The following is a 13,181-nucleotide window of genomic DNA, read 5'->3' as shown; positions in this document are numbered from 1 at the left end:
CAATTCCTAATGTCCCCGTTTTTTCAAAACTTGACCACTGTGCAACAGGTCGAAGATTCCTTGCGACGATTGAACCTAGACCAATTTGATATCTGTGGTTGGTAAGTTCGCCGGACTGCGAAACCACCCCTCTTATCCAGCCGGTGTTAGCGTTAAAACATTAAACCTTGTCCAATTTGATGTCCTGAACATAAACAATTTTTTAATGTAGGCAAAATGGCGCCCCCTCGGAGTGGAGCTCCAAGCAGCTGTTTGTTATGCTTAAGGAAAGCGCCGGCCCTGCCGACTGTCCTAGGTTTACTCTAAACGTACACAACAGCTTCAAATGCAACTTCCGATCCTTAGTTACACTATGACGCTTGCTATGGTCCGACTGATCAATACTATGCCGCTCACGAAACTGTTTGAAAACGCTGCCCAAGGTCGACTCAGTCAATTTCAACGACTTCGCAATTTTTGAATCCGACCACGTGGTAACAAACTGCTCGTAGACAAAATATTCCTGATCTTCCCGCAGCGTTGCAGTAAAATAAACGGTTCGTCCAGATAATAAATGATTCAAGCTTTGGCTCAATTTTAGCAGATTGTTTTGAAGATCTTTTTTACAGAATACGGAATATTGTGAAATACCTAATGATATTTTCATAGCATTCATCATATAAGAAAGCAGCCAAAATTTTCGATTTTATCACCCTATTGCTAAGCACGGTTCACGTGCCGTATTGTCATCTAATTTAGCTTAAACTATCAACATTTGTAAATGATTGTTAGCATATTTTCGCACTAAAAACATGAAACAAAAAATTTCGTGGGTAATTAATATGGTTTTATTGGCCATAAAAACTATAACTAACCGGCTCGTCAAAGTTGCGGTCACGGTCGATTAACGCAGTTGAAATTTTTGGTTCATATTAATCATTAGCGTGGAGCTAAAAGCTTTCAAAGCGATGGTAACACGAAAAATGCAAAACATAAATTAATGCTCAAAGGTGTCTAGTTCTACGAATGTTTTGTTTGTAGAGAAAATTTCCACTCCAATTCTGATAAATCTATTTGATTATTGAATATGATAATTAATGAAAAACGTTTACCGCTTTCAACACAGCTTAGGAAGTGGGTAATTTTGACGGGAATTACCCACTTGCGAAACTGCTGTTTGAACTAAGTATTGAGAACAGTACGCAAGATATATTCTTGAACGTTAACCATTATGCAAATTAGACGATAACGTTCAGCTGAAGTACATTCTGTGTTGATCAACGCATTGCTGTGATAGAGACAGGAAGAACAATTATCAATCACATGAAGAAGGATTGTTGCGATTGTTTTTATCATTGTGAATAATCGCTAAGTGGAAAGTTTAATCGAAAGAAAAAAGCATCAATGTCACCGTCCGTCATGACAAAGTAAATAGAAACGGTCAACGGCACATTGCCTTCCGAAGAGTTTATCATAGCGCAATTTGAGACAGAAACAGAACTTCAGGATCAAATGATCCGTTTGGCCGTCATGGTCCTTGCTTGCGTGACCGTGGCGTTACGGTCTGGCAGTTTAATTTCGAACACAGTTATGACTTTGACAAGTTTCCGAAGGAACAGAAGAAAAAGCGGCGTGCGTAATGTATGATAGGACTTACGGGTGGATAAGCGCTGTTGTAAAGTGAGGTTGAAGATCGCGCGCTTTTTGTTTGCGATGAGTCGGCTAACTGTGTGTAAGCGATCGTTTGTACGCTCGCAAAAAAAAAAAAACAGATTTACTTTAAGTGTGATCTTGTTTGTTTCTCTCCCGGGAGAGATTAACTGCAGCGACTTGGATTTGCTAATTATTCACAGTGAGGTTTCAGTTTGGTCCGATCAAGATTGTCCTTCACAATTAGAAATTGTTTTGTTTTTATTTAAGCTGAAGATTTTAAAATTGATAAAAACATTTTGTTACTGCATAATTTCCCAATAAAGTTTCACATCGTTCAGCTAGAAATGGTATTCTCTCAAACTTGACTGCACTGTGGGTGTACTCAGTCTTGGAGACAAACTTTGTCTCGCGCGTCACGACGTGCAGAGACAAACAAGAAAAAAAGGTGGTAGCAACCCTTCGATTTTCTCTAGAATGATGGGGTCGCCGCAGTGCCGACCGTTCAACGTGCCCTGGGGTCCCTTTAAGTTGACGCTTTACATGTTGGTATCTTGGTATAGGTAGGATAGGTTCAGCTGAACGACATAAAAACGACAATGACGACTGGACTGGAGAAGTAACACAGAGATACACAGAGAGCGAGAAAAGTTTACAACTTTCTGCACCTATATATAAAGTCGTGCTTGATCGGGTGTTAATCACAGTTTGTCGCTTGTTTAGTATACAACACTTAGTTCGAGTTCGAGCCTACCAGTAGTAGTCAGGCTAGTGCGGTTTTGATTTTGAACGTTATACAGAACGGTAAGATCTTGTTTGTGATTATGAGAACGAACTGCAGTTCGGATTCTATTGATTAGAGCAGTGAATATTTTAAAAGTGATTAAATGAGCTCGTGAAAATGACCGTTATTATTTGCTATATTTTGCATATTTTTTATTACGATTACAATCTTTGCAATAATCAACATACATCATTATTGTGAATGTAGGGATTTCATTTCATCTTTTTGTATTTGTGGTGCTGTAGTTCATTTGTTCGGAGATTCGCGAGTTATTTTGTCTATGCTTGATAGCTGAAAGATTCTAGCTGCTTGCGATTTAAGAAATAATTAATAAACGAAGATAATTGTTTGCAAATACTGAAATTCATTTTATAAAATGTGCATATTATTGCTGGTTACGGTGCGTTTTAACGACACAAGGCAATTAAAATCTAAGTATCTATTGAATATTTAGATCCAGAAGTTTAATGTCGGACTTTGTTAGTAATTTACAACGCTCGCAGGCTATGTGCCGTGACAGTTTAACTCATAACGTAACAACCATTCGTAATGCTTGCTAACTTTCCAATCATATTACATATACTTTATGCAGGGTACGTTCATTTTTCATATATGATTCGTTTGGGTTGAATACTGCTGAAGACTATATGTTCTACAGTTTTGTTGATCCTTTAATAAATTTACGAAAATTCAAATTAGATTATCATTATAAGTGCTATCGGTTTTGCACCTTTTTGATCTCAAATTTTAGCGAGCTTTATGCATAATCAGTGATTTTTAATGCCGATACTATCAATTAACATAAATTAACGGACCGATTAGAGCTGATCGATGTAATGGTAAAATGAACGTAATTTATTCAATCAATTTTCGTTGCACTATTCGTGATTCGCAAATCTTCCGTCATTGAAAACAAGTATTCAAATGCCATACTGTAGTCCGTAATTCCAACAAGCCAAATTACACCAAGTAGAGAAAGTGAAAAAAGTTGTTAATTTCGAAAGTTTCATCGAATTGAAAATCAATCGGATCCAATGGAATAGATGTGTGAAACGATATGGTATTATCAGTAAAGTGACCGCAATGAAACCGTAAAACTGTGTATGATAAAAACTCGGGTGATAAATTTGAGCAAATATCAAACAATTTTTTTCTTTAGTTTGAATCTAAAGAACCTAGAGATATAAAAAAGACAACTTTTCACCATTTTTTACATAATAACATCAGCTTAACATTTCTGGGGTTTTTGGTAAACAAGCCCAGCCACCTGATTTTCGTGGTTTTCTTTTGAAGTAATTGTTTACTTCCAAAGAAAGTTAAGAGAAACAGAGTCTCAGTTATATTACGGTTCGTGGAACTTCAGACCGTGATCTTTCTTTATATTATGATCTTTTTAGCATGATATTATCGCAAAAAATTGATCAATATATCCATTTCAGAAATAGCTCGATTTTATTTTGTTTTAGAAGTAAATCGCAAATTAAAATTCGGTTAGTTTTTCCGGTATATTTATATTTTGATATTTTGATATTTTGATATTTTGACATCGCCTAACAGCTTGGGTCATTCGTGACTTCTGCGGGGTTGGAATTTGAACCCGGGTCCTCGGCGAGAGAGGCGTAAATGCTAATCACTACACCGGGATAGACCCCAGCAAATTGGTTTAATTTATTTCTATCACAGCAGTTTTACCACAGCATGGCAGATTCTATCAGGTTTTATAATGGTTTTCCTCAAGCGAATTTCGTCTTATTTGATTAACAGTTTAAATTGATTGAAGTAAGACTTGCAGAAATACCCATATAACTGCACTGCATAAAACTTTCATATAATTGTGATTCACCTTATGAGCGGTATTAAACGGTAAAAGACTTTCATTTAAATCAACGTCTTATAGCTTAGTGATACAGACGTTTTTAAATTTGACAATAGTTTTGACCAAGTTTTATGACATTGTTCTGCAAGATGAATTCATCTTAACAATGCTGCCATAAAACTATCTCAAAACTGTTTATTCTTGAAAAAGAAAACCCTTTCGAAAGAACATTTTAGACCAAACAAAAAACTTGTCAAATTGAACTTGAAATAGTAGGTACATAAAATTTTACTTGAAATTTAAATTCATTTTATGTGAATGTAATCAGATGGATTATAAGTGCACGGTGATCAAAATCAAATCATAAATACATTTTATTTGAAATTCAACTAAAAATCGGAGTTGTTTAAATTGGTCTTGAAATTGGCATTAAATTAGTCTTGTAATTTGGGCATGATTCTGAACTAAATTGGACTTGATTTACATTTACATTTACATGTACTTACTTCACGAACTGTAGGTCATAAAATTGAACCTGGAATTGGATTTCAAAATTGAGGTGAAAAACGCATTCAAATTTGTGAATTTGGATTTGAAAAGGGACTGGAAATTTGAAATAGAAATAGGACCAAATAGGAAATTTGAAGTTGAAATAGGACATGAAATGTGACATAAAATTAGGTTAGCAATGAATCATTGTCCTATTATTTACTTCGTTGCAGTTACAAACCATGGTATGCGCCATCCGAATCCAGGGGCGGAACCGGCCCCTATAAAGGTCATTTCAACATCAGGAACACATTTCATGTCAGTAATACGTCGTATCTCGACGCCAACTGAGAGATGGGGGACTTATTTTGGAATTAAAATTAGACTTGAAATAGGACTGAAATTCAGATTAATTTTGATTTACTTTATTTTAAATTGAACTCAGAAATTTATTTCAAATTGGTCATGGAATTGGACTTGAATCTGTCATTTTGTATTTACTTGAGAAGATACATGAAATTCCACTTTAAATTGAAGTTAAAATAGAGCTAAAAATTGGACTTCAAATTGATGTTGAAACGAGTCTTTAAATGGAACAAAACATGAAGAGGGACTTACAATAGGATATGAAATTGGACTTGAAATGGTCGGTATTAAATCAGACCGGACCAAGTTGCAAAATTTAAAAAAAAATGAATTAATGACAGCAAACGATCAAGAATTTTCTAAGCTACATTCAACTCTAATCAGACTACAGAAATGTTGCAAACAGCCAGAGTTATGAGATGATTTCAAACGATTGATAGCTATTAAGGCTGGGCGAAATTATGTGAAATTTCGTGTTTACCGAAACTTAATGAAATCGTACGAAATTAACCCTAGATTTTACGGTAAATCACCATTAAACTACAGTTATGGATATGGTAAATTTCCCCCAGTTTCGATAGATTTCGGTAAACACGAAATTTTGTATGGCCCAGCCATACGCCAATAATATTGTTGCGATGCAACAATTCAGTTTCATCAAGTAGAGGAGCCAAATAGTTAAAATGTTAGTTATAATAGTTATAAGGCTTTGAGAACGCTTACAAGAGCACTAACAATGATAGATTCACAATTTTAATTCTCTGATTGAATCAAATTCGAAATCAACGTAAATAGTTTAAATCTCGCTTAGAATTCAAGCCTTTTTCAAAATATCAAAGAGCTGAAAATTCTGTATAACTAGAATGGCAATTATAACTTTTCCCGATGTTTTATTTCTATTATATGAGGCCTTGTCATGCAAAAAGCTTCACAGCTGTACTGAATGAGGCGCCTCCATCAATTGTAATGAAAAAGCGGGCGCGTGGTTATTTTTCTACTTGTGTCACTAAAATTTGATAATCATAAATTTCCATTTTACATCTAATTGGATGATAAAAATGATTTTGCCTAATATTATTAATAATTGTTTCTGTATAAAAGGTGTCCACGGTAAAATTGCAACACATACAAATTGCTCTAACTTTTGAACCGTTGCACAGTGGGGAATCGCTGGCCAGCAGCCAAAAAATGAAAGTTCATTTCGACTCTCCGTTGTATTTTTCCTGTGATTCTATACTATTGAAGTGTTCAAATCCAAAATTTTAGATCAATAGGACAAAATTTGAATTTTCTATGAATCTTGAAAGTATGCTATCTCAGCATGTTTTAGCGTTTTTTTGAAAAATAACCCAATATTTCAAAACATTCTGGAGGTCTAATGGTAGCTCGGATTTCAACGGTGTCTAAGGAAAAGTTCTTCAAAAAATAGTGCTGAATAAAGCCCATTGATTGAGTATGCTGTAATTTTTTCATAGTATGCCACAATTTTAATTTTCATTAAAAAAGTGTCATATTTTCGTGTAAAACACGCTTAAAAGTTTTGAAGCCAAGGTTCGCCACTATTGACACTACTGTTAAAAGTTGGCGTAAAATATGAGCTTTCAAATGGATATAGTCTCATTTAGCGCAGAGTAGCGCAGAGCACAGATATTACGCTTGTAAGGCTACTATATCAGAATTCAACAATATAGACAAAATGCAAACACTCAAAGTAAACGTAGGATATCTTAATAATGGGATATCTCCTTTACATGGTTGGATAAACTGCTTCGAATGTATGGTCCATATTGCATATTGATTAGATTTTAGAGTTTGGAGGAAATCTAGAGGATACAGCGATAGTAATGACGGAAATACAGCTCAAAGATCTTATGCCAATCTTGGTATTAGTTCTGAAATCACGGGTATAGATATGAAATTAATTAAAAGGTTGAGAAATTTTCTTATAGCAAGCTCTTGAACACATTATTTCAGAAAAATTCGAAACTTATTGTTTGTATACCAAAAACCTTTATGTCAGGATATAGTCTCATATAATACGTCCACTGCAATGCAAAGAATTTGAATTCGCGGTCATAAATGAATCTAGACAATTATATTGCTGATAGGACGAATGACAGAAGAAGCACAAAAATAAGTTTTTTTTGTTTAATTATAGTCACTTTAACAACTCGGGTCATTCGTGACTTCTGCGGGGTTGGGAATTGAACCACGGTCCTCGGTGTGAGAGGCGTGAATGCTAGCCACTACACCGGTATTGACCCTCACGAAAATAAGGTTATTATTAGTTAGTGATAAAAATACAAGACAATATTTTACATGCAAAAATGAGTGTGAAAATACAAATCGTGATAGAATTGTTCGTCTTCTTATTTCTCCGGATAAAGCTTATAGCTTCTTCGAAACGGAAAAATGTAATTAGAAAAATATTTCTGAGAACGCTATATTACTATTGAAGACGAAACGTGAGGCGAGTGATTCTGCAGAAGGAGAAAGAGAAGAAGAAGAAGAAGAAGAAGAAAAAGAAGATGGAGATAAAGAAGATTAAGAAACCTAATAAGGGGAAATTTTTGATTTGATTTTAATATTAACTTATATGGATTTTGTGTTGATTATTAAAGCTCATACTTGCTTTGTATTGTTTTATATAATGTTTTATCCTGTAAAAATCCATCTGCAATAGTTTTCCAAATGACCCTCATTTCTTATACGTCTTTATACTTAAAAAATACTTGAAAAATAGTTGAAAATTCTGCCTAACATAAAAAATATACGTTCTAATGCAAAATAAACCTGAAATTCGGGCTCAGCACCCCAAAATTACTTAAGAACCACATATTATCCTTGATTTAAAGACATTTTTTTGCTTGGCCAGCATTTGTATGCAGTCGCCCCACTGTGCGTTGGGTCGAATCAATTAAAATTTTGCATGAAGAAAGTTCAAAGTGCATTGTTTACTGTGCTCTGTGACTCTTTTCATTAGGTGTGCAAAGATATGAAAAATGGAGTCGAAAGATTAGCTCATTTGCGAAAAAAATCTGCACAAGCATATGCGAAATAAGAATCTGTCACATTATGCCATCGGTAAAAAGTAGGGAATCCCAAATTCTACAATTTCCCGTATCATAAAACGATTCGAAGAACGTCTGATTGCCGATCGTGAGTCAAGATGTGGAGAAAAAAGGCGTCCGTATACTGTTAAGAATCACACCCTCGTAGTTGGGGCCTTCGATGGGAAACCAAACTCCTCCATTCTAGAGGTAGCAAAAACAACCGAATCTGAGCAAAAGATTCGTGCAGAAGGTCAAAACACGAGCTGGATTACGTATGTTCAAGGTTCAGTAGGCCACAACAAATACGGCCGCAAAAAGCCGTGCCCAGAAGTTATACGATCAAAAGCTGACGAAACCTCATTGCTGCGTTATGGACGTGAAAGCGGACTCCAACCAGAGACCCTCCGAAAACAGAAGATGCCGAACTTTGCCATTAAATTCTTGATTTGGCAAGCAATTTGTTCAACAGAGTACACCTTTCGCGATACAGGTACCGGTGTTTTTGAAAGAGTATCTCCAAAAGTGACTTCTTTCTCTTCTGAAGTCTCACAACTGTCCTACGATCTCCTGGTAGAATTTGGCTTCATGCCCTAACGCAAAGCCCGTGCTGGAGTGGCATAAGGCAAGTAATGTCGATTTCGTGCCAACCCAAGCAACAATGTGAGTTTTATTGTACTCTTATTGCGGTTTTCAAGACCAATTTTGGTCTTAAAAGTCATCATAAGAATGTAATAAAACCCAAATTGTTACTTGGGAAGAGGTCATAACCCTTGAAATTCACCGGCGCTGTGGCCAATCGAAAAATAGTGTGCTATTATGAAGCAGAATCTTCTGAAACATCCTAAGGTAGGCAAAACAGTTGATGAAATGAAGAAAGCATGTCGATTTTGAGGTTGTGCAAAAATTTCACGGCGTGGGTTAAGGCCAAAGTACGAACATTCGGATACTGAGGATTTGGAAACGGATAGGAAATTTAATAAGATAATGACGCTAAAACTAAGTTTTATTGTTTCATTTGATGCCCTGAAAGTTTAATGCCAATTGGATTAAAACTCGGATTTTGCGAATTATTTTGTGTGTTGCAATTTTAACGTGGACGTGGAAATCCTTTAAATGCCTAAGTCTCGCTAAGAATTCAAGCTTTTTTCAAGTCAACAAAGTGCTTAAAATTCTGTATAACTATAATGGCACTTATAACTTGATTTTTCATTATTTTATTTTTATTATTTGAGGCCTTGCTATGCAAAAAAGCTTCACAGCTGTACTGAACGAGGCGCCTCCTTCGATTGTAATGGAAAAGCGGGCGCGTGGTTATTTTTCTACGTCTTCTACCGTTTCCTCCGAATTGTAAAATTGTAAAAAATACCGTTTTAAAAAGTTATGTGATAATGTGCAAAAACTAGCACATGGTCGAAAAACTAGATCCCTTACCTTAGAACATTGTAATTTCGTGTCCGTTACAGAGACTCATTGACAAACAGTTAGAATTAAATGACATGGGTAGTAAAGGCAGAGTCTGGTAAGAAATAAAAGTAAAACTTAAATTGCCAATTAAGGCAAGGTATACCAAATTGAATTAAATGTGAAAAATGCATTAAAAGTTGACGGAAGTATCAAGTTTCCAACGAGAATCAAATTTGAAATTCTATGTACCAGCTTAAAATATGGAATACAATCTTTGAGTCATTTATAATTCATCTATTGTACGAAATATGTTACTAGTTTTTGCTAGGAAGTGCAAGCAGCTTTATAGAGTAATGTTTGCTGACTTTATGTTGATATGACCGCAGCTGAAAAACGAGTATAATTAAACGCCATAAAAATGTCGAACTATCTCGTGAAAGAAATATGAAATTGTGTTTGATTTACATTTGTCTAAAAGTTGATGTGACTCGCAACAAAATGTCAGAAAGATTAAGGTAATAGGCTTTGCATATTAACTCATCCAAGTACAACAACACGAGATACGCCGCTTCCTGACATGATATCGTTAACCCTAGCAAACCATTACTGTTCCGTTAGCGTTAACAATTAATCTGTTTTGACATTGTCGTTAAAGTCGCCGGCTTGAACTATGTATCCATATTTTTTTTGCATCTATTCAGTCTGATACGTAAATGCAGCTCAGTCAGGCTATACTACAACAGTCGGTATCACAGGGCCATTAAAATACCGGTGAATAGGCACTTACGGAACACACAAACGGAAAACAAACTGCCCGTTGAACTTGAACAAACGAGCATGTGGAAGAAGCGGTTTTTCACCTTAGCAGAATACACGCCATTAGCGTTCGGTTACGTCAACAACTGTTGGTTCGAAAGTCTAGACTTGCCGGTTCCATCTTCGGTTCGGGGCAAATGTTGCACATTTCTTTGGATTGCCGTCGCTGAATGAACGTTACATGAAATCACGTATTTATGTTTATTCGGTGGGCATTATTTTAGGCAACTTTAATTAGCGAGTTAGTGATAATGAGTTAAAATGACGATTCTCGAAAGTATGATCATTGACAGTTGTGACAGACCGGATCTCTCCTCGTAGTGTCTCTATACATAGTTTCAATTGTAGTTTCGATGTGGGTACTGACGTACTCATATTTAATAGTACATAGTGATGCACTATCTCGAACTAATACTCAATGACCTGAACTCGCGAGTAATCATGACCGTAGTGGGATTTTCCTTGCATCACAAGTCGATTGTTTGTAATCGCTGATATTCTGAGAAAACAATGTTTACAATAAATTAGCAGCAACTCTAACGGTTTTGTTATTATTTTCTCCCCTCGGATTTAGATTTGAACATGAAGGTCTTCATCGTTGCCATTTTTGCCCTGATCGCCGTGGTGGCTGCCCAGGACAAATACACCACCAAGTACGACGGAGTCGACGTGGACGAGATTCTGAAGTCCGACCGGTTGTTTAACAACTACTACAAATGTCTGATGGACCAGGGCCGCTGCACTCCGGACGGAAACGAGCTGAAGCGGGTACTGCCCGACGCCCTGAAAACGGATTGCACCAAGTGTAGCGAAAAGCAGAAGGCCGCCACCGAGAAGGTGATCAACTATCTGATCGACAAACGCCCGAAACAGTGGGCTACCCTGCAGGAGAAGTACGACCCCGACAACGTGTACGTCAACCGGTACCGTAATGACGCCGCCAAGGCCGGCATCAAGCTGTAAGCCATCAACACACTTTCTGCAGCTGATGACCTGAGACTGAGAAACACCAGAAATGCCTCCGATTACAAAATAATCTAAAAACTACACAAAACTAGTTATTTTAATGAACTCGTAAATTAGATCAAAATTGTACAATTCTTGAGGTGGCTCCGAAACTAACATGCAGAAAAACTGTTCTAAATATCTTCCATTATCTGTGATCAAAACTCTACTACAAGCACATGCACATTAACGGTTTAAGCTCCACTGCGTCTGCTACCATGCGGTCAAAAAGTACAACTTAGATAAATCATACCGCGTTCGTTGGAGGGCGTTGCCTGCTACTGACAGAGAACTAGTGGATTTCGATTTTACCATGCAGTCGGGCGATCGCCGGTGGTCAATGTCATGCTGACGATTTATGAAACGGGCTGTATGCTGTAGCAGTGTGTTTGCAGTGCGGCGTATACCCTCTAGAATTGCGAAACAAAAAAAAACTTTATCGATTGGCGTCGGCTTTCCACACAGGTGAAACGTAGGTGGCGGGGCGGCCAGAGCCTTTCACAAAACCGGACCGTGTGGCATTGCTTTGTCAAACTGGTTGCTTGGTAATTACTGTAGGAGTTAATTAAATAAAAAAATTAAAGATAATTTTAAAAATAAATTGTGTTGTAATTGTGCTAAATGGAAGTTTTTTCGTCCGTTTCGAAAAGAGATTGAATATTTTGATTCTTCTGCTTATGAAATCATCTTCTTGGTTTTGACCCCAACTGCGATAAAGTAATATTTAATTGGTACTAACCGGTTTTTGCCAATATTGTCCAGTCAACTTTGCTCTTTTGGTAACATACGTCTCTCATTACTTTGAGAATATGTGGAGCAACTGTAAACTGCACATTGCTGCAGACGGGTCTGGTGGGCAACGATTATGCAAGTCGCCTATGGCTCTGTTACTGAGAAGGTCTACTAGAGTGGCCAATTATACGTAACAGGAGTACATTCGATATGTGATCGGTATGATTATTGTTGATCGATGTTGTAATTTTAGTCATAAACCACTAAATTGGCTTCAGCTTTCATATTGCTTTCAGAATTGGTACTGGAATTATTTTCATTGCGAACTGCACGCTATATGTATTGTCGCAGATGGCCAAGAGTGGCCGTTTTTGTAGCTGAATATAATGATTTATATCTTTCTAAAGCATGGTCAAAGCCGTAGATATAGCCAGGTCAGGAAATATGACTTATTATGAAATGCTATATGACTCGCCTTTTATTTCATTACTTTCTTCTACCATTCCGTCCCATTGAGAAGACTACCGTTATGAAAAAAACGTATTTTATTGATTGAAGTTTTTTTGCTATATTCTAAATTCCTTAAAAGGTCATGACGGTTTAATAATTTTCAAAAAATAAACTTCTATTTCTTTCCTTTTATTTAATTTTTCTATTTTTTACGCGAAGAACGAAAATTGGTAAATAAAATTGAAACGTTGTTCTGTGGCAGGCAAGATTTGGACCCTCAACTTTTGATTATCGGTCAGGTGCGTCTACAACTACACCAACGCGCATGTTTTTTAATTTCATATCTCGATTCTGTGGGCCTGGGGAAGAAAGGTTTTACAACTTTTGAGATTTGTACGCAAAACCTAACCAGAAAAATAAAGGAAAAAAGTAGGCCGGAGCAGAAATTTCAAGAAATCCGGATTACTAAGCAGTTATTATTAGACTAATCTCAAGTTTTTAGTCTTGACCTTGAAATGTGGTCATACATATATATTAATATTTTTTGAAACGATGGTTCTACAATTGATGAAGGGACGGTAGGGAAAGAAATGAAAATTTTTTAGTGAAGGAGGGGAAGAGCGGAAAGGAAGGGGGG

At 36.4% G+C, this 13,181-nt stretch overlaps 2 protein-coding genes across 2 annotated transcripts in view; one reads left to right on the top strand and one right to left on the bottom strand.

The window, feature by feature from the left end:
- The window catches only part of LOC128743547 (RING finger protein 121), a 396,237-nt gene that overhangs the window by 265,434 nt on the left and 117,622 nt on the right, over positions 1–13,181 (bottom strand). The window lies entirely within an intron of this gene.
- Positions 2,341–11,975, top strand: LOC128743553 (ejaculatory bulb-specific protein 3-like). The gene is made up of 2 exons (XM_053840152.1): positions 2,341–2,433; positions 10,932–11,975. The coding sequence occupies exon 2, from the start codon at positions 10,940–10,942 to the stop codon at positions 11,318–11,320; it is 381 nt and encodes a 126-aa protein (XP_053696127.1). The 5' UTR covers positions 2,341–2,433; positions 10,932–10,939; the 3' UTR covers positions 11,321–11,975.

Source organism: Sabethes cyaneus, chromosome 3, assembly GCF_943734655.1.
Source record: "Sabethes cyaneus chromosome 3, idSabCyanKW18_F2, whole genome shotgun sequence".
Classification (NCBI taxonomy): Eukaryota; Metazoa; Arthropoda; class Insecta; order Diptera; family Culicidae; genus Sabethes; species Sabethes cyaneus.
This window is presented reverse-complemented; position numbering and strand designations above follow the sequence as displayed.

Bases quoted from the DNA above. Each gene is read 5' to 3' on its own strand.
- LOC128743553 (XM_053840152.1), top strand. From the start codon at position 10,940: ATGAAGGTCTTCATCGTTGCCATTTTTGCCCTGATCGCCGTGGTGGCT.